Below are 25,858 nucleotides of genomic sequence, written 5' to 3'. Positions count from 1 at the left end.
TTTGTATTTCTGTATTTTATCTTGTGCCTGTTCACTGCCCTGAGTCCTTCGGGAGTAGGGCGGTATACAAATTTAATAAAACTAAACTAAACTAAAACTAAATACATGTCAGTCACTAAGCATCTGAATTTTGATCACATGACCCTGTATGAAAAATATCATAAGTAACTTTTTTTTTAGTGCCGTGGTACCTTTGAACGATCACTAAACAAATTGTTGTACGTCAAGGACTACCCGTATTTGAGGACTGTAAAATAGAAGGAATTTGAAATCTAGAAGAGCCTGGTAGCCCCTTTTCCAGCTAACAAATTTCATTTTTAATTATTTATCAAACTTGTATGCTGCCCATCTCGCCAAAGCTAGGTGGCTCAGTGCTTGTCGATCAGAAAGGTCAGCAGTTCGGCGGTCCAAATCCCTGCGTGAGCAGGGGGTTGGACTAGATGACCTCCAAGATCCCTTCCAACTCTGTTACTGTTTACTATTAAGAAGCACGAGCTTTTCTGACCTGTAGCTGCCTTCATCAGGCTCTCCTGCCATGAAATCAGTAAAAGTTGCTCCACTAGGTTTAAGTGCAAAAGAAAAAAGATGACTCCAATAAAATAAATTTGACTTCCAACCGATGCACCCTATGTAGTTAATGGTTCAGAGACCCAGAAACTTCGTATGCACCAAAAAACTCCGGCAAAGTTTAGCATCACCTACATTGATCAAAGAGCAGATTATATCCATTGACTTGCAGGGGAGAGAGAGAGAGAGAGAGAGAAAAAAAGCATCTTCACCATCGAGATATCAAACCTCCGAATCCTAGACAAGATCTTCCCTCGCCCGGCCCGCCCAGGACAGCGCCCCCAACCGTCGCCCAGGCTACCCGAGTCGGCCACTCCGCTTTTTACTCCACCTCGATGGGAAAAGGGAGGTCACGTGTCTGGGGCGTGGAATGAAGTGACGGCCTCTCCGGTCACATGATAGTGGCGCGGGCCGGAGTTGCTACGGTTGCTCGGGGCGGGGGGCCGGAGTCTGGCTGACAATGGTAAGTGAGCGGCTGCCCGGTTTAAGGAAACGGGGAGGTGGGGAGGGGGTGGGGGGGAAGGAATATTAAGGCTGTCGGGACGCCCCGCGGTGGAACTCACCGACGGGAGGACCGTTGGGTTGCGACTGGCTTCTTTCCCCTTGGCTCCCTTTTCCCCACCCTTTTGAACGGGCCGGGCCTCGGGCGCGCTCGAGGCAGAACGGCTGGCCGTTCCCATGGAGACGGGGGTTTTTTCTCCCCCCCCTCTCTCCCTCCGTCCGTTCCTTCTTCCCACCTCTGCTGACTCCGCCCCCCTCCACCCCCCCCAGCGAGGGCCGTTTTCTCAGCGCGCGGGGGCGGCCACTCCAAGTCCGCCCCCCTCCCTCCTCGTCCCTCCACGCGCGCATTCCGCCTGCCTCGTGACGTTGAAATCAGTCCCCGTGCGCGCGCGCGCACTCGGTGTGGGGGGGGGAGGAAGAGGGGGTGTTGAAGGAAAGAAAAGCCTTGTGGCGGCGGTTGCCGGGCCTCGTCGCCCTTTCGGCCGCCGAGCGCGTCTCTCTCTCTCTCTGGCCGGGCGACCCTCCTCGAGGTCCGAAGAAATAGCGGCAGGTGGAAGGAAACCTCGCGGGTGGGGGCGGGGGCGGGGTATTGCATCGCGGCGGCTCCTTTTTTTGGGACGTGGGCCGCTGCCTCTTTTCCAACTTTAAAACACCTCGCCCTTAAAAGTGTGTCCCTCCCTGGGTGTGGTTGCTGAGGGCGACCAGATTAGGTCGGGGGCTGCAAAAAATAATAATAAAATAAAATAAAAAATCCGAAGGGCCGTTTAAATGGCAGCCGAGAATTACACGTTCTGCTTAAGAGATTTAACAGATTAACAAGAGTTGGAAGGGACCCTTGTAGGTCATCTAGTCCAGGGGTCTCCAACCTTGGCAACTTTAAGCCTGGTGGACTTCAACTCCCAGAATTCCTCAGCCAGCAAAGCTGTGAGGTAAAAGGCAAAGCTGGCTGGGGAATTCTGGGAGTTGAAGTCCACCAGGCTTAAAGTTGTCAAGGTTGGAGACCCCTGGACTAGTACAACCCCCCCCCCCCCAAGCAGGAGACCCTACATCATTTCTGACAAATGGCAGTCCAGTCTCTTCTTAAAAGCTTCCAGTGATGAAGCTCCCACAACTTCCAAAGGCAACTTCTGTTCCATTGGTTGATTGTTCTCACTGTCAGAAAATTTCTCCTCATTTCCAGGTTGAATCTCTCCTTATTCAGTTTTCATCCATTATTATTCCTTGTCTGGCCTTCAAGTGCCTTGGAAAATAGCTTGACCCTCTCCTCTCTGTGGCAGCCCCTCAAATATTGGAAGACTGCTCTCATGTCTCCCCTGGTCCTTCTCTTCACTAGACTAACCATGCCCAGTTCCTGCAACTGTTCATCCTATGTTTTAGTCTCCAATCTCCTAATCATCCTGGTTTTAGTGTTTTCCCCCCTGGGCTTTAGTCATGCTGGGCGTGTGCTTAGAAAGCGCACCCAAGCTGCAAAATGGAGGTGTGGGGAAACCTCTCTTTCAAGGGATTGTCATTTATGCCGGTAGGATAATCCCATTTATTATTCTGAAAGAGCCAAAGCGATGCTGGGAATCCTTGAAAGAGAGACTTGCTTTTCTTGTGCAGCGATTGCTGAACTGCTTGCCATCTTTTTACCCTGATGTGTACCTAAACTTTATTTAGGTAGTGAGCCTGAGGAGCAGTAAATGGGCTTGATTTAACAACCCAGCTCAGGAAATATAAATTAGTTGCGGAAGCTGATAAGTATAGAAAATGAACTCGCCACAGTATGTTCGACTGATACCTGCAGGGTCCTCGATGCTCTCTGAGCTTGGCTGGAAAAAGGACGTAAAAGTTACTGACAAAGTTTCAGTAGTTTGTTGCATTTGTCTAGAATATACAATTGTATGACATTGCTGTTTATTTTGTGTGCGTTGTAAACTCTGCCTTTTTGTGAGGTAAAAGTGAATATTCAATGATTGCTCCAAGGAAAAGCATTGTTAGATAAGCTTTGTCGCTGCATTCCTTGCCATATGTTGAGTAATAGTGTGCTCTGGCTGCGTATTTGGGATAGTGAGATGTTGCAACAATATCTCAAGTTCTTAACTGATTTCCTTATGAAATATACAAAATGTATATTTATTAAACAGAAAATAACAGCTTCCATGAGGCAAATGAGCCTCCTAGAATTCTTGTACTCATGTTTTTTTTCACTGGGTAGATGTACCCTTAGGTCTGACCATATCTAGGCTAAAAAATATGAGCAGTCATTGGATGATAGAGAGCAACAGAAAGCAAATTCTAGTAGTTGCCTGGTTTGTTGCCACTCAGATATTGTACTATATCAAAATATGGTCAACATATTTATCATTTAAAACAGGGCTGCCAACTTGCGGCCCACGGGCTGGATGTGTCATGCGCTGGCCACACCCAGGCCTGGTTTAGCGAAGGGGGGAAAAGCTGCGATATGTCATTTGACGCTGCCGTGACGACGTGAGTTTGACACCCCTGATTTAAAGTATATGGAGTATATAGGAGGAGTCAGTTGCAGATTTGGAGCTCATTCCCCACAGCTGTGGTGATTGCATTGTGTGATCATATTTAAATATTTCATTTACATGATATGAGACAAAACCTCTGGAATGAACCATTGCTAAATTGTTTCTCCCTCTTAACTTAGAATTGTCTGGAATTTGAGATTTATATGACAAGCTGTGGCTTTCTTTCCATGATTTTGAGCAAAATAATTATACAGTAAACAAAAGGCAATGTATTAGGTGATCATGGAAAAGAGGGAAGGAGAAAATACATTTGAAGTTATATGTTTGGGTCCTCACTGTGCCACTCTTAGTGCCAAAATTCCCTCAATGCCTGCTAGGTTTCCTGATTTTTTATTTTTTTGAGTTTTGGTCACCAGCTGCAGAGTAGAGGCAGTGCCTCTAGTTCTCACAGAAAATAAATGGTAGATGGTTGTAGTTTAGTGCTTTGTTTTTAGTCAGCCAAACTTCCCTTTGGTCAAAGAGCAGTATAGAACATAACAATTAACATGCTGTTTATAAGAGGATCACACAAAATGCAAGCTAAAAGAATAATACAGAGTATTATGAATGAAGGCAAATTCAGAGTATTCACTATTGTTACCATTGCAAGCTACATCTGCAGGAGAAAACCCCCCAGATTATTATTTGTCTAAAACTAAGACATAAAGCTAAAAAACTAAAATAAAAGTAGCTTAATATGACATCTATCTATATGTACTTATTTTAATATTGTTCAAAAGTTAGGCATAGTTACAGTGTATTTTAGAATGGGAATTGGTCATCTTAAATCTTGCTTTACTAGCAGAATAACAATTTAGTAACTTCTGGAAAGGTAGAGTCCCTTTGATTAGGAAGCAGAACCAGGTGAGGAAAAATATTTGTATAACAGCAACAGTAGAGGTAAATCCTTGACTTACAACCATAATTTGGACTGGCATTAGTGTCAAAATATCAGTGTAGTCTTAAAGTGAGATGTCATGAGGCTGCACTTACTTACAAAGCAATCCTGGTATTTCCTGTTGCAGTCATTAACTGAGAATCATGGGTCATTAAGTGAGCACCCACCCCAATCCATGCCATTCTGGGCTCAGTCCCTCCCAGCCCGGTAAGGGACTGCCTCCAACTCCCCCCATTCTCCTGTCTCCCCCATCTATGCCCTTTTGGCCCCTGCCTTACAGGGCAGCAATCAGCAAGTGCCAGCAACATTCATTTGCACAGATGCTTCCCCCCCCCCCCCCCGCAACTCCATGTGGCTCCCCAGCCTGACTCAACCAACCACCAGCAAGCATTCATTTCTCCCAGTTCTCTGCACTGACCTTTGGCCTCTTGCTGTCTCCTTTTCAGACCAAGTTTCTCCAGCAAGTGTTTCGTATAGTACTGAGCCTTTGTAAAGCTGTGCTCTCTTTGGAATGCCTTTGGAAAGATGGCTCAACTTTGCAAAGGGAGTGCAGCTTTACAAAGGCTCAGAAAGTCATGTGTGCTATAAGAATCCTCACTGGAGAAGCTGTGGACACAGCAAAAGGTGAAAAGTCTATTGTGGAAGAGAAGGCAGCCGGGTGAATGAATGCTTGCTGGGACGGGCTGGGCTGGATTGGGAACCCATGTGTGGCTGAAGAAAAAAGGTGGGTGGTGATTGATTGCATCCTGGGGTATGGCAAGCAGCCCCAGAGCTGCATGATTCTGAGGCTGTTTACCTCCTTGTAAAGCAGGGATGTGATGGCTCAGTGGCTAAGACGCTGAGCTTGCTAATGGAAAGGTCGGCAGTTCAGCAGTTTGAATCCCTAGTGCTGTGTAACGGGATGAGCTCCCATTATTTGTCCCAGCTTCTGCCAACCTAGCAGTTCGAAAGCATGTAAAAAATGCAAGTAGAAAAATAGGGACCACCTTTGGTGGGAAGGTAACAGCATTCCGTGAGCCTTTGGCATTTAGTCATGCCGGCCACATGACCACGGAGATGTCTTTGGACAGCACTGGCTCTTTGACTATGAAATGGAGATGAGTACCGCCCCCTAGAGCCGGGAACGACTAGCACATACGTGCGAGGGGAACCTTTACCTTTACCTTTAAAGCAGGGCAGCAGCTAACCAAAAGGGTATATAGATAAGAGGGAGATAGGTGGGTGGGGAGAGTTGAAGTGCCCTTGAGGTTGTAAATGCAGGCAGGCTGCCAAGCTCCCAAATTTTGATCAATGGCTGTAACTTTGGGTGGGAGTTATAAGCCCATTTTTTCAATACTGTTATCATTTCAGCTGGTACTGAATGAATAGCTGTAAGTCAAGAATTACCTTTACAATAAAATGTGGACAATAAAGTCAATTTTATTTGTGTTTTGTTTTGGAAGGGCGCTCACCTGCAAAGAAAGTTCTGTTGGTAGACAGCATAGAGAATGATGAGACTGGTAGGAAGTAACAACCTCATTAGCCTGCATCTCATAAGGGGGTGATTTGCAATTGGTTACGCCCATCATGGTGGCCAATTCATAAAAATAGTGTCCAGCTGGCCCAAACTTTAGAGACCACTCTTACAGGCAGAATCTCTGAGCAGAGATTTGGCTTCCCAAATGTTATATATTCTCGTATCATAATTTAAGCTTAATTTAGGATTTAAGGTAGCTTGGATACCTCATAATTTATATTTTTCTAAAAACAACCATGCATCCAGTATATTAAGTTAATTTACTGCAATTTGAATTACATCCCTATACAATATTTAAAACCTAGAAATGAAACCTTTAAAAATGATCATTGATTTAAAGTGATACAGAATATAACAGAATAGAGGGAGTTTGTTATAAAAAGTAGTTAGGGTTCTACTGTAACAAGATATTTGCTTTTTGCAGTGAATTTATCAGTATTCTGGTCCTAATATCTTGCTGTAAGAGTTTCTATTATGAACGTATAGATTTTTAATTTTTACGTTGAAAAATTACTTCCAAAGCTTCCAATATTTTTGTCTACAGCATTGTGCTAGATAAAGTTCCTGTTTCGTACATATAAATAAGTATTACTTTTATTGCAGAGTTTTCTTGGAAATTTGTTTGGTCCCATATGTGAGATTGATGTTGTTCTGAATGATGCTGAATCACGAAAAACAGCTGAAATCAAAACAGAAGATAACAAAGTAGAAAAACATTACTTGTTCTATGATGGAGAATCAGTTTCAGGAAAGGTAAATTGCATCCTTTGTATCCTCAAAATGGTCCATAATAGAACATATAAGCAAAATCACACATTAATATGGCTATAGTGTGCTTTAGAGTTTCAGTGGTTGATTAATTATGTTTTATTTGCTTTTTGAGTAAAACTAGAATATATAGGAGCCTGAGTGGCGCAGCAGACTAATGCTACTGTTAAAGGTAGTATTTAGCTTCCAGCTGCCTGCAATTACTGCGAGTTCAATTCTCACCAGGCTCAAGGTTGACTCAGCCTTCCATCCTTTCTGAGGTAGGTAAAATGAGGACCCGGTTTGTGGGGTCAATAAACTGACTTTATATAAAATATACAAAAGTATGAAGGCTATTTGCTTAACGTCTTGTAAGCCGCCCTGAGTCTCCGGAGAAGGGCGGCATATAAGTCAAAATAAAAAAACAAAAAACAAAAAAATAATTACCATTTTTGTATGTTAACAAACAGTTTCAGTATGAAAGCTGTCCCCTTATAGTTATATCTGTTTTGAGAGTTTGGTCAGGCATAATGTTCATTTTAAGTGAAGGAAGGAAAAACTAACAACAGCATTTTATCTATATCTTTAAACTACCCAAAATCTAAGCTAAAAATCCCCATCCCCAAGACTTTTGAAATTGCAGGGAAAAAGCTATCCCAGCTCAAAACCAGTTCCCTGTTTCTAGGATATGTGATTATTGTTGAAAACTATCTATCTATTGCTGTATTCCTAAAGATTAGGAAATAGATTAACTTTGTCATTCTTTCCTGAATTTTTGTGATTGTTGTATTGCCAGATAAGTATACAGTATTTAATATTTGCATTTTGATATTCTATTTGTAAACCACCAAGACACTGAATGGAGTTGGCAAAATATGCTCTTAATTTTTCTAAAAATCCTGTTTATGCTACCCTGTACATTTTTTAGAATGAATTTAATTTTAAATTATTGTAAGCCATTATTAGTTCTAGGATTAGGGTATAGTGGTTGAAGGTACTGGACAGAGACCAAGAGATTGTGACTTCTAGCCCATTAAAACCTACTGGGTGACTTTGAGCCAGTTATTTTCTCTCAGCCCTAGGCAGAAGACAATGGAAAACCACTTCTGAAAATATTGCAAAGAAAATTTCATGGGCATAACCTGTGTAGAAATTTAATAAATAGTTGTCAGGAGTCAACTGACTTGAAGGCACACATATAACAACTACAAATAAAATGAAAAATTGGGGATAAATTGTTCCTGTTGCAGCTATGAAACTATGCAAAGGTATAGGAGCACTACATTAATATACTGGTTTTTCCCCACCAGGTAAATATTGTCTTTAAACATCATGGAAAGAGGCTAGAGCATCAAGGAATAAGAATTGAATTCGTAGGGCAAATTGGTGAGTTATAGGCCTGGCACTGAATCTGGATAAAATGTAAAATGTTCACTATGATTTGTAGAAATGTTAATTTGGACGTGACACTGGAATAATACTGAGGTAGATGAATAGCAAGCAATATGAAATATTGAACTTAATAATGAACTGTTTGGGACTGCTTATTGATTAATTATTTGAATGTGTAATATAATGTGATATACATTAAAAGTCGATTTAAAATTATGTACGTGTGTATGAATATACAGTATATAATGTATGGGTGTCTGCACACATGCACACACACACACACACTTATTAAAGTTTTTAAAAAAGTATAAAACCTAACAAAACAAAGTAAGAAAAATAAGAGAAAGAAATCAAAAGTGCAAGAAAGGAAAAAGGAAGTAAAGAAAAAATAGAAAAAAATATTCAAAGACGTAGCTTCCAATTTCCTTTACAGCAGTTATAAATACAATTATAAGTTTATCTCTTAATCTGTGGTTACAACATTTCTCTCCTCTTTCTATAATGAATTCTTTTTAATCATCAAAACAATAAATCAGTTTATTTTTTCTGTTCTACACAAAAAGTCTACTTGGGTTGTGCAAAATATTCAAAAGAGAAGTTGCAGTGTTAAAGCAGTCTCATCTGCCTTGGCACAGGAATAAAGATAGCCAGAGGCAACTTCCGAACCTGTTGTGTGAGCCTTGCAAAAAGCATGTGATTCAAAGAGAGGTTCTTTTATGCTCCCACATGTTGCAAAATGTTTTGCACAACCTACAGTTACTGAGTTGGTCTCAAAACTGGTACGGTAAGTAAAGATGATATAATTGATTGAAAGAAGGAGAGTAAGAGAAAGTCCTGTTGCACAAGAGGAAGTTGGCTTGCGTAATACTGAACTTAGCTTTTTAATATTATGTTTCATCAGCAAACAGTTTTCTGAAGAATTGTTCCATGCTTATACTACGAGAAATGTGAAACTAGGAGGAGGAAGTCGTACTAAAATTTTGAATAGTTAAATATGCAGCATAAAAATATTAGTTGAATAGGCTATGTTGATATTCAAATACATCAGACTATTTTAGCAGCATATTAACAAAAGATTTCAGAGTTCTTGTGAAATATAAGATCTTTGTATTGCAATTGAATTTTTGAAAAACTGTTGCATTAAATGTTCATAAATGTTAAAAAAAAAAGAGGTTCCTTCTTCCAGTTTCACTTTAAAAAATAACACTTATGTCTTCTTTGCCAGTTGCTTACAATCACCCAAATTATTTTAAAAAACCCTTGCATTGTCTTCAGGAATGTTTCTTTTATGTATTTTCTGACACTATTCCTTAATTTTGCAGAACTTTTCAATGACAAGAGCAATACTCACGAATTTGTAAACTTAGTGAAAGAGCTGGCCTTACCTGGTGAATTAACACAAAGTAGAAGCTATGACTTTGAATTTATGCAAGTTGAGAAACCATATGAATCCTATATTGGTGCCAATGTTAGATTGAGGTATGAAATTTTTATGTAGTTAGTTATAGCACTCTCATTTAGCTGAACTGGAATGTCAGTATTACTGTATACATTTTAAAATTAAATAGATATGTTCTTCTGCTTATAGAAACATTTGATCAAAAAGAGGTTTTCACAAACAAAAGGGTGAAAATATTTTTTTTGCTTTTATTATAAAAATTCCTTAATACTGTAAAGTTTAAAAAATAGAAGCATTCAAAAGTTAAAACAAAATGGGTTCAAAATATATTCTTTCTATACATGTGTGCATACATTTTTCATGTAAATATCTCCCGTTTTACTTTGGGGAATAAAACAATTCTTATTAACTAGCATGGTTGTGAAACTAGAATAGGTAAACTGACTTGATTGACTCATACATTTCAAACTACCAATGCAATTTATGAACGTTAGAAACAGCCTACTGATGATTTAATACAGATGGTTGTCTCTGCAGTTGCCAATATTGAAGGAGTATATGTAAGTTTTGGAATAATCTGTTTTGCAGTCTCCAATAATGTCATTCTTTTATAGGTATTTCCTTAAAGTGACGATAGTAAGAAGATTGTCAGACTTGATTAAAGAATACGATCTTATTGTTCACCAGCTTGCAACTTACCCAGATGTTAACAATTCTATTAAAATGGAAGTTGGCATTGAAGATTGTCTGCATATAGAATTTGAATATAACAAATCCAAGTAGGTCTGATTTAAATGAAGTACACACATGAACTTGAAAAAACCAGCCAGCCAAGAACAATTCAAGACACGCAGAAATGATTAGCAACTGATTACTAATTGTATTTGGGGAAAACTGCCAATCTTTTTTTCCATGGTGATCAAAATGCAGAAAATTCATCTTTATTTTGAAGCAGTGTTTATATAACTTTTCTTTTTCCTTATATATAAAATTGTCTACTCATATAGAAAATAGAAGTGAGTTTTGACATGTTAGATTGGACTTCAGGCTTAGGTGGGGGAATCACAATCTTGCATATTCCTGAGTGTTTAAAGCATCGCCAGAACAGCAAATAAAACTTTATAATACTGTAAAGAATAAATTGGAATAATAGATTTCTCTTATGAAGCAAATCAGTTATTTGCAGGGAATATTAAAACATTGCACAAGCCTGAGTTTTGAAGAATGTACATGGCTGTCTCACGATTTTGCCATTCTTTTGCTATACATCAGTATGTTAAGCTGTTTGGGGATACTCTTGAATATTATGTTGCTGCTGGCATAAGCAATGGCTACAGCTAGGGACATTTTTATTTAATTTAAGCTGGTCTTCTAATTGCATATCTGACTTCACCAAAAATGGCCAGAGTCCCTTTTTGTGGGATTATTTTGAGCAAGGGCATATGGGACAAACTTTGAAAAACGTTGGCAGCTGGAGTTTTAACTGGCTAGGGTTTTTTGGACCATGTGACTAGCTATTGTCTGTTTCTGAGTTCAATTCAAGTGCTTTCAGGGCCTAACAGTATTCAAGAAAACGCGTTTAAATAATACTAACTTCAATGTAGTACTCCCTCCCTACTCTTGAATTGTGGGAATCCATCTTTGTGCCGATGGAAAAATTAACAATTAGCTGCTAGTTAGTTGGGTTCCAACCTTTGGTCTGAGACCAAATGCATATGGAGATATTAATGCATACAGAGCTCAATTTTTTACAAATCTCTTTCTTTCTTTTAAGGTATCACTTAAAGGATGTGATTGTTGGAAAAATCTACTTCCTCTTAGTAAGAATAAAAATTCAACATATGGAATTACAGCTGATAAAAAAAGAAATAACTGGAATTGGTAAGATGAAGAAATAATAGTTCGTTGTTAATCATTTAGGTCTTGCCTTTTCTGTTAGGTTCTTGGTTTTATTTAATAATCTTTGAATATAGTTTGTTTGCATGAATGCCATTTAATATATTATGAAAATTTACTGTAACTTTAAACTTAACTATCTGTATTTTTCGGAGTATAAAATGCATCACGGAGTATAAGAAGCACCTTAGTTTTTGGGGAGGAAAATAGAGGGGGGGGAATTCATCTGGCTAGTCCCAGCACATTAGTTCGCTCGCTGGTTTTGAGGTTGGGGCTGGTTGAGGCTGTGCTTCTAAAGCACAGCTGATTGTTGGAGGGAGCAGCAATTAGAAAAGCAGGCAAAGTGCAGAAGATCGCTTCGCTCACGTTGGGGCTGAAAAATAGCTTCAAAAGGACAGCTGATCCTCGGAGGGAGCTCCAGTGACTAAAACAGGCAAAGCGCAGAAAGGGTAAGAGAAGGCAGCAGCTGTTCTGGGTAACCATTTTGGGCACCGCACGGGGTTACATTCGGAGTATAAGACACACCCAAATTTTCAGCCTCTTTTAGGAGGGAAAAAAAGTGTGTTTTATACTCTGAAAAATACTGTAGTTTGATTTGCAGATAACAATCTTCCAAGGGGCCTCTGAAGTAGTTTTTAAAGTATTACCCTTAAATTGTCATATGTAATTTCGTTTTGTCTTTCAATTGCATTACAAAAGATGGAAGACTTTTGTACAATGGCTTAAAATATAGAAGAATATCAAAAAAAGCATAGCATAAGAGCTTTTGATAATAGAGATGATTCAGAACAATAATAAATTATAGTAAATAATCAGAAGTTAGTGTTACATTTGTTAGCTTTGGCAAATTAATATGCAGAAATAATTAGTGCGTCTTCTGGACATGATTTACTACTACCGTGTTTACCTGAAAAGACCCATTCACCTGTCGCGCTGCTGCTTGACTTGTTCTCTGGCCACTCGCAGCCAGACCCCTTGTGCCTCATTGTGCCGGTGTTGCCGTTTGCGGCATAATGCTGCAAGGCTCGTCATGCTGGTGCCACTGCTCGCGGCAGGAGGCTGTGTGGTGTGTTGTACCATTGTGTGCATGAGCGGCAGCATCGGTGTGATGAGCCACGTGGCATCGTGCAGCAATGCGACAGGTGTCAGGGTGAGGGAAGCCTGGCTGCGGGAGTCCTAAAGTAAGCGGGGTGCGTGGGGCAGCTCCACCCCCTATCCCCGCCCTACCTTGATTTTTACATCTGTACCTCGCCCCACCTCGTACAACCGGACGGTGGGTGGGGCTTAACGAGTTTATTTTTAGGGTAGGGCTTATATTAGGTACAGGCTGAAAAACGGGCTAGGGCTTGTTTTCGGGGTAGGTTGTATTTTCGGGAAAACATGGTATATTCAATTATCTTGATGGTTTACTTTAGTACTACAGGAGTACAAAAACCTTGCTCGGTGTATTAATTAAAATTCTACTGTGACACTTAGAACAACCCATTTTTTAAAAATATTGTGTAATCAAATAATGTACAGTTGTACAGTTACAATACAGGTAGTCGACTTCCAATAGTTCATTTAGTGACCATTCAAAGTTACAATGGCACTGAAAAAAGTGACTTATGACCGCTTTTCACAGGACCTTTGAAGCATCCCCATGATCATGTGATCAAAATTCAGATGCTTGCCAACTAGTTCATGCTTATGACCATTGCAGTGTCCCGGGGTCATATGATCACTTTTTGCGACCTTCTGACAAGCAAAGTCAATGGGGAAGCCAAATTTATTTGACAACTATGTTACTGAAATATCAGTTGCAGCGATTCACTTAACAACTGTGATAAGAAGTGTCATAAAATGGGACAAAATTTACCTAACAAATGACTCACTAACAGAAATTTTGAGCTAAAATTATGGTTGTAAGTTGAGAACTACCTGTATACAGTTAAAGCATATTTCATATTGGATTTTATCCTACTGAAATAATTGCAGTTATAAATAGAAAATTGAGAAAAAGCTATACTAAACACCATGCTACTTATTTGTACTTCTATATAACTAACTAGGACCCAGTACAACAACAGAAACGGAGACCATTGCAAAATATGAAATAATGGATGGTGCACCAGTTAAAGGTGAGTGGGTGCATTTTTTTTTTTTTTATCAAATTTATATACCGCCCTTCTCCCTACAGACTCAGGGCGGTGTACAGCCAAATAAAAACATAAAGTAAAAACATTAAAATACTATTAAAAAGATATATATAAATTTTGCCCCGTAATTAAAAACAATGACAAACCAGTTAAAAACATTTAAAAGTGTTAAGCCAGCCCGGCTTGCTGAAAAAAGAAAGTTTTAAGGGCACGGCGGAAGGCACCGAGGTCTTGGATTCTCCTTATCTCTGGGGGCAGTTGGTTCCAGAGGGTGGGTGCCCCCACAGAGAAGGCCCTCCCTTTGGGGGTCACCAGCCTACATTGTTTGGCTGATGGCACCCTGAGGAGGCCCTCTCTGGGAGCGCACAGGTCGATGGGAGGCCGTCGGTAGCAACAGGTGGTCTCGAAGATATCTAGGTCCTATGCCATGGAGCGCTTTAAAGGTGATAACCAACACCTTGAAGCGCACCCGGAAGACCACTGGGAACCAGTGCAGCTCACGCAGGAGAGGTGTTGTATGGGAGCGCCATGCAGCTCCCGTAACTACCCGCGCGGCTGCATTCTGGACCAGTTGGAGCCTCCGGGTGCCCCTCAAGGGGAGCCCCATGTAGAGAGCGTTGCAGTAGTCCAGGCGAGAGGTGATGAGGGCATGAGTAACTGTGCGCAGGGAATCCCGATCAAGAAAGGGCCGCAACTGGCGTATCAGGCGAACCTGATAAAAAGTCCCCCTGGCCACAGCCGTCAGATGTTCCTCCAAGGACAGCTGCGTATCCAGAAAGACTTCCAGATTGCAAGCCCTCTCCGAGGGGGCCAAAGACTCGCCCCCAATAGTCAGAGATGGAGTCATCTGACTATATCGGGATGCCGGGAATCACAGCCACTCAGTCTTGGAAGGGTTGAGTTTGAGCCGGTTTCTCCCCATCCAGATCTGCACAGCCTCCAGGCACCGGGACATTACTTCAAGGGCATCGTTGGGGTAGCTCTTATTTATCTATAATCCAGAATAGCTAGGATATTCTATTTGTATCAGCTGAGATTTTTAGGACACCTTCAACAATAAACAATCTTGCTGTATTGGAAAAGAACAACTGAGCTCTTAATTTAGAAGTTCCTTCCCGTACAACTTGTCTTACTTCTTTAATGAAGCAAGTAAGATGAGAAAACTTTACTTGCTTTCATATGTCCAGTAAAATAGGGTCAAATGTGTTCTTTTATTATGATAAACTAAATGTGCAGTGAGAATTTATTGGACTAAAAAGCTTTCTGACTCTACAGTGACAGTCAGATGTCAGACATAAGATGAGTGTAATATTCTCCAAAGCTGTTATTCCCCAGAAAATGATATGCAGAGGGATATCTTAAATTCCCTAAAAGTAACTTCCACAAAGCTATTTGTGCCCCCAGGAAATTAACTCAGTTGGCTTTATTGAAAAATAGCTTGTAAAAAAAATGTAAAGTATGAATTTGCAAATCATTCAATATTAAACTTTGCAACCAATTTATTTAACAAAACTAAGAATGATTTTGTTTTTCATTTAAGGTGAATCTATTCCCATAAGACTCTTCTTGGCTGGCTATGATCCTACTCCCACAATGAGAGATGTAAACAAAAAATTTTCAGTAAGATACTTCTTGAACCTAGTGCTAGTAGACGAAGAAGACAGACGGTACTTCAAGCAGCAGGTATAGCAGGTTGCTATATAGGTATAGCAACTGGAATAGTGTAATGGAATTGATGTATTTATAACAGCTTCCAGATATGATAGTTTTTTACAGCTAAAAATCATGTATGGGTGTATATGTTTTTAAATTAGGACTAACATCACAAACCTTTTGGCTTTGTCTCAGTTAGAGAAATTGATATAATTAAAGAAGCTGTATCCACTGAACAGAAACTTTTCAGCGTTAAACTGTGTGCTTATGAATGTTGTGTTTAGGCAGTACTTAATGACTATTCCTTTTCAACTAATACTGATCTTAATGCAATCTTAAGACACCTATTATCACAGTTGCATTCAAGTAGACCTTGCCTAATTATCCTAATTGGGACTGGTATTTCTGTCACTAAGCGAAGTGGTCATTTAGGTGAAACATATGACCACACACCTTAGCAACAATAGTTCTGGTAGTATTGGTTGCAGTTGTTAGGTCAGAACTGCACTGTTGTTAGACAAGAACCTTGCACTTCTGCTGCCTTGCTGTACTACCTCCGCTTTAACACCCTCCCACCTTTCTCCCCTGACACATCTGCTCTTTTGGCCATCCTGCGTGCTACTTTTGCCTACCCCTACCCTGAACTCTCTTTTGCCATCTTCTTCCTTCTGCTGCCGACCCTTTCGGACGCTGTGTGAGGGAGGTCTTGCATGGTTTTGTGAAGGGTCAGCAGTTGCTTTGGCCGCGTGCGCCTTGTCTGCTGCAGGAGGAAGAAATTGACGAAGAGCAGCAGGGAATGACAGGAATAAGTGGCATTAAGTGCAGGATGGACTAGAGATGGAGAGGAAGAAAGGAAGGTGGGGGAAGTTGAAGCGCATGCTGCTGTTATAAATGCAGGAGGCTGCCAAATGCCCACATTTTAATCACGACCCCAGGGGCACTGCATTGGCCGTAACTTTGAGGACCAGCCATAACATTTGCTTAGTGCCATTGTAAATTTGAATGGTCCCTCAACAAATGATCATTAAACAAGGACTACTATGACCTTCATTCTGTTGTATAAAGGAGAATAAAAATGGTGCAGCTAAATAAAATATGCTGTACTTCATCAGAAGTGCATGCAAAGAAGTGAGCTGATTGGATACAGCGCCGCTGCTACATTTTGACCAAGTGTTCGTATCAGTATTTTAATCCAGTATTTTCTTGCATCCTGAAATAGGAAATCATTCTCTGGAGAAAAGCTCCTGAAAAACTGAGGAAACAAAGAACCAACTTCCATCAGCGGTTTGAAAGTCCAGAGCCACAGGCATCTGCAGAACAGCCTGAAATGTGAACTGGATCTACAGGATGAAAAACTGGGATGTCGGTAGATCAGCAGATTAAAGGTGGCGACAGCCTGTAGGAAAGAAAGGCCAAACTCCCATTACAACAGTCTTCCTCATCTTACAGTGCTGCATTTCCCACACTACTAAAACATTCTTCAAGTAAATATTCAATTCTGTACATACATTTAAAGTAAGTGCTTTCTGAAACACTGGAACTTTCTTAAGCTCTTTTATACTGCATATTTTACTTTTGTCTGGTGTGATGCAGTCAGAGATGCATACAGCTTAAAGAAGTCTAGTTATGTGTTTCCATGCATGTAGTATGGTGCATCTAAGTTTTGCTTTCATTGATGGTAAACTAAAGCATTTCCTCTTTCTATATCCGACTGCATATCATACATATTTCCTCAGTGTCTGCTATCTGTAACATTGGAGACTTAATAAAAAATTGTCTTAAAATGACAAATTCAGGTTTTATAATGATACTGTTGTCTTTACCCCAGGGAAGTAGATAATATATATAAAATACAATGTATTTGGAATAGATCTGAGAGCATATTACTGTTTTCAGAATTTTTTTGAGGAATGTGTATAAACGAGTTTCTTTCGTAATGTTTTTGAAGACGAGTGGCTTGCACACACTTTTCTTCCCCTTAGCGTACTCATTCTAATGACTCTATGATCAGATTCCAATTCACTTCAAGATTTGTATGACCTGGGCTAAAATACAGTATTCTCTCATTAAACCCCAGTTTGGTTAAGGGTGTGTATATATGATAAAATGTTTTAAGATAATTTTTACTAATTTACACTCTTGAATACTGGATCGTTTGCACAAAATTTTATTTCTCATCAAATACCTATTTTTCACTGTCCTCCTCAAATGTAGAATATCGTATTCCTTTTCCATGCTGAGCTTCTGTGAGGAAATGTGGGCTTGTACAAAAATATATAGTTGAAAAACACCTGAATTTCCTAAGATGGTATTCTTGTGCAGCAAAAGATTGGTTTATTTTTATAATTCATTCTGGAATGTAGTATCTTCAGGCAAATCTTGTTAGCTTCCATTTGTCCACAATTAACGTATAGTTTTTAGAACCACACTGCCTGTTTAGCACACTATGGGGACCTGTTGAATAGAAGGCTACTCACATTTCCAATTCACTTGGCCTATTTATCAAAAATGTTTCTAAAGTGCAAGTATTGTTGGTTATCTTACTGTGTGAAGTAAGCAAAATTGCTAAATTATATTTAGGAAAGAATTGTTCTATTACTGTGGCACTTTGATAAAGCCAAGAATACTCTGCGTGCTGGGATATTTCTCCTCTTCTTAAAACCTGTGACAGAGACCACTTGATTCCCTCATGTAAGTGCCTGTTCAAAATTTCAAAAGAAAAAAAGCCAAATATTTTCATGGACACTTGCATGTTGCAATCTTAGAAACTATTCCAAGAAAATTTTGAAAATTGATTGTATTTAACCAGCCTCAAATTGTGCAACTATGTATAATAGATATAATAAATTGCTATTTGAATTAAAAATAACTGTATTCTCACTAAAATCTCTCGACTACTTTATGTACAATAGCCTGTGAAGTAAATCTGTCTCTTCTAATTAGGAATATAGAACTTTTACTGACCTGCATGTTTTAAATGGCACCTAATCCATCATAGGAAAAAGCAAAGTACACTTTCATCTCCAAAATTCAGTGATTTCTCCATTGTAAGTCCTTAGATGGAAGGGGTTAATGATTCTCCACGGATGCTAAGCTTTGTTCGTAAATGTCTTTTAAATGGTAAAAATTATAGGTGTAAATCTTCCAAAACTCCAAGGAGACAGTAATATACTTTGTAGTACCAATCCATCTATTGCAGAGACAGTACAAGCAGTTTCAGTGGCCATTTGTTTTCATTGTCCATCTATTCTGTCATGCAGATTGCATTACATTAGTGCAGGGGTGATAACCCCCCCCCCTTATTGTTACATTACAGCTCAGGGCAGCATTAGTCAGCATTGTTAATGATGAGGGATGCTGTGTGTTGCTGTTTATCTGAGTGGCCACAGGTTCTACTCCAGTGCTATGATGAGAGTATTTGAGTATTTTAGGTTAATTTTTCAAATATATAAATCAAACATACTGAAAGCATAATGCTGTAGATTTGGAAAAAAACTTATTCTGAGAGACATGAGAACTAGCAACAATAATTGCTTAGATGTCAGCAGTTTGTTCTAACTGACATAAAAGAGAACCCAAGAGAGAGAATATTTAGATAGGAAATAATGGTGGGCTTTGATAAACCTCTCGAAGGACAAATATTTTTAGCTGTTTTATTGGTTGGATTGGCTCCAGGGTTATCAGAGTCAAAATGGTGGTCATAGCCATGCATTTGGAGCCCTACTAAAACACTTTTTTTTATAGCCTTCATGGGGAAGAATATTTTTTGTCTTAAGAAAAGATAAGAGTTTTGAAAAGGGAGCAGTGGTTTATGAGGAAAAAAAAGACTTCTCGATGTCCTGTATTCTACCGGTAGGTTGGGTGAAAAGTTCTTGTGATAGGAATTTTTTTTGTATCAACTGGGCTGACATTCGGTTGCTTTCATTGTTTAAATAAAAATTATGTAAGTTAGTGGGAAGCCAACTTAGCAAAGTGGTAAGGCACCAGGCTAGAAATAGACTGATTCTGGTTCCACTGTAGGTATTGCCAGATGGATGACTTTGAGCCCCCGTTGCACTCGGCTCTAGAAAGGACAAGCCAGTTGCCAAGAAAATTGTAGGGACTAAATATTACCTCAAAGGTACACACTTGTACACAAAAATCTCGGATTGGAGAATTTCTATTTTAATTCAAGGAAAGTAATGCTATAGCATTTTATTTCTTTATTCTGAAATGTTAGCACTGACCATAATAGTCTCAGGAAGAATGATTTTTAAGGGCGGAGGTGTGTTGACTTCTGGTCTTGCTGGATTCCTTCCTTCCCCATTTTATAAATTAAATTCTGTCTTTATGGTTTTATAAATTAAAACAATATGGAGATCTTTTGAGATCTTCACATTTTCATTTATAAAACTCTTGTCTTATTGCTTGAAGCATAATTAGTTTTTGAGATGGCAATGTTGACTTAATACAAAAATTACCAAGTGAAAATCTTGAATTAAGTGGACTTCCTTAAGAAATTCTAATATTAAGGAGGCGGTTAGATTACACACCATCTTATTATGTCTTTTGATGACCTGGTGAATTGTTACTTAAAGTGAGAATAGGGCAGAGTATTGTATGATTATTTCTATTTCATATTAAACCATTCAGATTACTGCATAAATTACGTTTTTCCCAAGGCAGAGCAAAGGTAGCTCTTCTGTACAACGTTCCTTGCGTTATGGGTATATTTATCCATTGGAGGATCAAACAATAAAAATGACTGTGGACTTCATCTCCCTTAGCTGCAGGACAGATACGCCCTGGTAACCATGTTTATATGACACACCACCATCAATCTTTGAAACTTTGTCTTATCTCCAACTCATATCTGAGCCTTAATTAACCTTCAGTAGTTGTTCAAGTTGTAAGGGTACTGCTTTCCTTCTTCTGATGTAGTGCAGTTAACATGCTTTCATAGATTCTATGATTGATGACATGGTTGGATATTGGAATATGCACAGCTTGTATGGCTGTTTCATACTGTCACAGGCTCTTTGGCTTGCATAACACCAAGCCGAAACTTTCCAAACCACTTAAATAAAACCTTTATAAACATGTTGTTTGTTCTGTTGTTTGAGGTGCAATGCAGATTTTTGCTTTTTTGCCGACAATGGTTCCCATGGCCACAATTTTTTTACTCTTTACAATAATGCTCCTGTTTCGGAGAACTTGTGCATCAGTACCAGTACCATACTGCCACCTTGACTAATCACTATGCTTGGAACCAGTACTATGATATTGCATTGCTGTGGCAACTTATGATTTATTTGCATTGCTCCTGATAGAGGGATATCATTTTGCTTGAGGTACTTTAGCTTTGGCCTAGTTACAGTAGCCAATCACAACCCGTATATCTATACTACTTCCAGGTACTTGCACAGACCTGGACTTACTAGCACCACCATTCCCTTGCACCACTACCTGTGGGTGGGGTTAATTTGCTTCCTTGGTATTGAGATTTCGGACTCTTTCCTTCTCCCTAATAGCCTGCAGACAATCAGCCACCTAGGAAAGCAGCTTACAAAGTGTTGATGGGGAGTGATTGAAAAACAAGAGAGACAACGGCATTGCTGGGAATTGGGGTGAGGGAAAGGGATGCAATTCAACTACTGCAATATTGATATTGTCAAAATAAACCTAAGAGAAATTCTCCTGGGATGGATACTAGTCAAGATCAAGGTGCTTTTGGGGTAGAAACACATTCTAGGTCATAATTTGAAACGTTGAAATGCTCTCAGATTGGATTTCTTACCAGCTGTAATGGTTACCTGTGAAAATATTTGATTTCATGACAAAAAGTATCAGAAAAATGCCAGCATTTTCTTATGTTCAATAGAAAGCGCCTGAATTTGTTTTGAAGGAAAGCATTCCTTTTGTTTGATTCATAGGTGTGAGAAGTCAAAGTGGCTCAACATCCTACAATCAATGCGACTTAAGTCTCCGGAATATCGTTAATATGTGTGGATGAATTTGCCACCAATAGGGGTTGTAGTGTAGCAAAGAATTTGAATGTGAGAGGAGAGGAGGGTGAATTATTTGTGAATGTCAAAAGCAGCTGTATTTATGGCCAAGCTGCCCCTTCTCCAGCCAACACCCAGAGAGAATGAAGCTACGGGGACTTCCGCTGTGTGGAAAAAGCCTGGAAAGAGCCAGAATAGCATAGTGGTTAAGTTACTGGACTAGGTCTTTATTTCGGAGTTGCTGCTGTGGGGAGAAAATTGAGGGGAGAGTGCTGTATCTTCCACTCAGACTGAAAAGTGAGTTTATAAATCAAATGAGTAAAATAAAATAAACAAGACATTCGTTTGACGCCCCCCTTCACAAAAGGTTTACTTAAATACATACAAAAACCCTAAAACAAATGGAAAATGAGGCAAGGTGGAGGACTGAAGAACGTGAAGGGTTAGGGCAAACCGTTTCTATGGGCCTCTGACTCTGCCCTCCATTCTTCCAGGGCGCAGAGTCTTCTGTTCTGTGCCTCAAGACGACGGTTCATGGTTTTCACTGTCAAAAGAGAGGTCAAAGAGAGGTAAAGTAAGAAGCTATATCACCAAAGCTGATGGCAGTGATTGCATTTAGAATTGGGGGGGAAAAGCCTATTTTAAATGTACCACATCCCATGAGCTTACAGTAAATGCAGTTCTTGTTCTTGGTTACCAAAGAGGGAGCCAACAGGAAAGAGATACCATATTTTTCGGATTATAAAACGCACTGGAGTATAAGACTCACCAAGATTTCGAAGAGGTAAACAAGAAAAAAAAAAGTTTTTGCCCTCCCTGGCCCCCAGGAATACTCTGCAGGCCTCCCAAACACTCTGCGCATCCCATTTTTGCAGAAAATGAGCCCGTTTTTCGCAAAAGCGGGATGCGCGGGACGGGGTTTTGGGAGGCCAAAAATGGCTGTATTCGGTGTAGAAGATGCACCAACATTTCCACCCTCTTTTAGCGGGGCAAAAAGGTGTCTTATACTCTGAAAAGTACGGTATATTAAAACCATATTTCCAAGGAAAGCCAGGAAAGGTTAAAGCAGTGTTTCTCTACCTCGGCAACTTTAAAGATGTACGGACTTCAACTCCGAGAATTCCTCAGCCAGCATGCTGAGGAACATTTGACATCTCAGTTAAGCATCTTCCTCAAGTTAAAGCTGTTCAATGCTTTCTCTCTCAAGAGTGCTCTGGCGAGCAAGATTTCTTCTTAGAACTATCATTGCTTTGGTGAGCACTCTGGGCAATAGCACCAGTCTAAAGGGGAATGGTTTCAACAGAGATTGTTCCATTCCACTACGCAGGTCTAATGGGTGTTTGTAAGTAAGACTTGGAGCAAATCTAAAGAAGCTATAAAGTTGTTAAGTAAAATAACTTCTCTCTTGGATTTCAAGATCTTCATTTCTATCTGAGCTTCCATCTTGATTTTGATTGGTCAATTCATTTGACTTGAAGCACCTTTCCCACTGCTTGGGCAAACCTGGGAATATTGCTCCTAGCTATTTTTGTGGAGTGTGGCTGAAGAAGTAAACCCTGTGCTTCCATGTCAAGTGAGTACATTAATTAAGACAAAGTTGAAAGTGCTTCAGGCTTACAGTTCTGGAGCACTGCTACCCTGAGATCCTCCAAGGAAAGGCGAAAGGCCTCCATACTGGTACTTCCTTCCTTTGGCTGTGATGTTGGTGCCAGTACTGTTGAAGCATCTCTGGTCTCCGTTCCTTTCCTTTGTAGTTTCCCTGTGGCACAGTGTGAAAGCTATTTGAGATACAATATAAATACTTCGGATGACTACATGAAATTATTCCCACTAGATAATGGACGTTTATTGTACCACATTCACTTTAAACTGGATCAAGAGGAGCTTTGCATTAGGTAGAGGCAAAATGGGCAAAGCATAAATCTCTTAAGGCATTTGGCACATGGCCTGTCTGGTAGCCCCCAGTGGCAGAGGTTTTGACATGCTGATGTCAACTTGCAAAGCATCCCTGGCCTGCTCTCAAGTTGCCATAGGCCAGTGGGGATGGGAAACCGGTGAAATGGCACAGCAGCCAAAGAAAGATGCACATTCCACGCTTCTCTCTCTCAAGGCTGTATCCCAGGTTTACCTACAGCAGCCGAGGGGAGTGACCTCTACAACCCGTGAAATTGCTCCGTTGGTGAATGTGATTGATGACACACTCTGGGGGGATGGGGGAAACAGGGTCATAATTGGAGCGTAAATTACGTAGGGTCAGAGCTGGCTTCACTTGGGAACATGCTAACATGAAGCTCCTAATAAATGGATTTCTTTTGAAGCTTGGCTCAAGACTCATGATTTAATTGGCATCTGTTGGAACCCTGACAGCTGACTTACCATGTCGTCTGGGACTATCCAGTTCCTCTAGTGCCATAGCAGAAGTGGATGGCCTGGGGTCTTCCAAAGAGGTGGTTGGATGAGAAGACACAGAATTAGGAAGAGGGGAACAACCTTCCCTCATTGTGCAGCCCTGAATAGATACACAAATATCAGCAAGAACATGCATACATCATTTGCCCACAAAGGCCACTGCTTCATTAAATTGGAAGCATAGTGCATGCAGCACCTACTTCTGAATTGTGGGATACTTCGGAGTTTTTTGGGGTAAAAATGGCAGAATCAAGAGAACTCAACAGGAAGTCACAGCTTCACTTACAAACAGGTTCTTCTTCCTTTGCTGGCTTGCGCCGGGATCTTTGTGGCTATTTCAAGCGAGGACTATGACAACAAAAGAACCTTCACTGTCACCAGCTTTCTATCCTGACATTGACAACCTGTGAATTACCAAGAGAGAGAGAGAGATTGGAGGCTATCTCAGTAATGAGCATGCAGGAAGAGAAAGTGGAAATGAATGCAAGAACCATGGAAAGTTGTCCTTTTCCAAGATGAAAATGCCCAGTTGTTACAGCAGCCTGCTTGCTTCAGCATGTCATGCACTATATGATTGGTGATTTGAAGAAGTGACAGAACACTAGAAAGGAGAAAGAAGAGTCGATAGCTTGACCTGGATCTCTGCCACACCAGTCACTAATCCCTTACGACATATAAAATGCATAGGAAAAAAATGTCTCGCTAATGATCGGATGCAATCTGCCCTATCATATTTTACACTTCTTGCAAATTCTTGCAAGAAATTGCAGTACAATTTCATTTATTTCTTTTGCAATGGGCAAATAAGTACCCCTGGGACACTCAGGTGGGAATCCCTGAAGCATTTAAATATTATGGTGATAAATACCAGAGAGTCTTGGTGGGGAAGGTTCCTTAATTTTCCTATTGGAAGAATAGGAAGAATTGGAAGAAGTTGTAGGAGCATGCTTTGAGGTCTACAATAACTAAGGTTAATCTAAGAACTGAATTAAATTCAAACTGAAACTATTACAACTTAATATATGGATTTGTATCAATGTAAAATTTAGCGCTCTCTCTCCCCCCCCTTTTGAGATCCTTATTTTAGATATTTTAGGTCCTTAGGCTTTATTTCTCTCCATATTTTAGATCCTTAGGCTTCATTTACTCCAGCAGAGAAATCTCATTTGCTGATTTATAATATGTCGATCATAGTTCTTGATATTCGTGTTTATCTTAGACTGTAGCAATGTTTAATCTTCTGAACAATATATTCAACAGCTATAACCTTTAGCCATTTTAATTCCTTGTTTACGTAGTTGTATTTTATCTCCATTTTTTTTTCTTTCTTTCTTTTAATCACTCTTTAAGTATCTTCTTTAAAATGTCTAACAAGACAGAGAGAGGCAGTTGCTTTCCGGAAGCAATATCTCCATTCACAAAATTGGGGATGGGGATAATGATAATGACATATTGGCTGACTAGGGTGGCTAAACCACTGTCCTTTAATGCAAAACCCCAGGGTACCAATGGGACTAGTGGCAGGTACAATCAAAGCTTGATACCTGTAGCCCCATCCCCTTATAAGAGGCTGAATAGACCAAGGGTCATTCCCAGCAGATAAGTAAGAAAATGTCACTTTTCAGGGATTTCTCAGTGCTCCTGCGGCACATAAGTTTCCACAACGCAACTTGCGATCTCTTGGCTGGGCTACATCAATAAGGGATACTAGCAGGCTAAGACGCTGAGCTTGTCGATCAGAAAGGTCGGCAGTTCGGCGGTTCGAATCCCTAGTACAGCGTGAGCAGGGGGTTGGACTAGATGACCTCCAAGGTCCCTTCCAACTCTTGTTACTGTTAAGAGCGGCGGCCACAACGCCATTAGAGCCTTTAGTTTTTACGGAGAGGGAGACAAAGAAGACCCTAGTGGTCAAAAGGAGATCACGATCGGAAGAACACGATCCTCGGGCGGTGGGCTTACCTGACCCTGCGCCCCGCGGCTCCCAGGGATTCCGCTCATCCGCGTCCCATCCAAACGCCTGCGAGCCTCCAAGACAGCCAATAGGAGCCTCAGCTCATCCTCGGACTACAACTCCCACCTCCTTTCCGCCGCTGATTTCCGGTGCGATCTAAAAGACCTCCCTAGGTGTCCTCAGCACTGCCGGGGATGGGTGAGCTTCCTTTCCTTAAAACCGACCTTGTTCAGTAGTGTTGATATAAATAGAGGCGACGGGGCATACGCGGCCGGTCGGACTAAATCCTCT

The 25,858-nt window shown here is 40.3% G+C and overlaps 1 protein-coding gene and 1 long non-coding RNA gene across 3 annotated transcripts; one reads left to right on the top strand and one right to left on the bottom strand.

Annotated features, from left to right (window-relative positions):
• Nucleotides 1-948: 948 nt before the first annotated feature.
• VPS26A (VPS26 retromer complex component A) lies at nucleotides 949-18,092 on the top strand. Its single transcript, XM_070946556.1, has 9 exons — nucleotides 949-1,030; nucleotides 6,602-6,751; nucleotides 8,056-8,131; nucleotides 9,460-9,616; nucleotides 10,151-10,315; nucleotides 11,311-11,417; nucleotides 13,484-13,552; nucleotides 15,111-15,253; nucleotides 16,443-18,092. The coding sequence occupies exons 1-9, from the start codon at nucleotides 1,028-1,030 to the stop codon at nucleotides 16,554-16,556; spliced, it is 984 nt and encodes a 327-aa protein (XP_070802657.1). The 5' UTR covers nucleotides 949-1,027; the 3' UTR covers nucleotides 16,557-18,092.
• Nucleotides 18,093-21,419: 3,327 nt separating this feature from the next.
• Nucleotides 21,420-25,661, bottom strand: LOC139318389 (uncharacterized). 2 transcript variants are annotated; one of them, XR_011600508.1, is made up of 5 exons: nucleotides 25,576-25,661; nucleotides 23,903-24,020; nucleotides 23,584-23,716; nucleotides 22,826-22,985; nucleotides 21,420-21,751 (listed from the first exon to the last, which is right to left on the bottom strand). It is a non-coding gene; the product is annotated as an uncharacterized lncRNA (long non-coding RNA). The 2 variants fall into 2 exon arrangements; XR_011600507.1 differs by having other exon boundaries at nucleotides 22,826-22,966.
• Nucleotides 25,662-25,858: the final 197 nt, after the last annotated feature.

The sequence above is a fragment of the Pituophis catenifer genome, unplaced genomic scaffold, assembly GCF_029215685.1.
Source record: "Pituophis catenifer annectens isolate HBS135680 unplaced genomic scaffold, rPitCat1.0.hap2 SCAF_6, whole genome shotgun sequence".
In the NCBI taxonomy this organism is placed as follows: Eukaryota; Metazoa; Chordata; class Lepidosauria; order Squamata; family Colubridae; genus Pituophis; species Pituophis catenifer.
Note: the sequence above shows the minus strand (reverse complement) of the source record. Positions and strands in the feature narration are given on the sequence as shown.

Coding starts and splice junctions, on each gene's coding strand:
- VPS26A (XM_070946556.1), top strand. Junction 9,617..10,150: donor GGTGCCAATGTTAGATTGAG/GTATGAAATTTT, acceptor ATTCTTTTATAG/GTATTTCCTTAAAGTGACGA. Junction 10,316..11,310: donor TTTGAATATAACAAATCCAA/GTAGGTCTGATT, acceptor CTTTCTTTTAAG/GTATCACTTAAAGGATGTGA.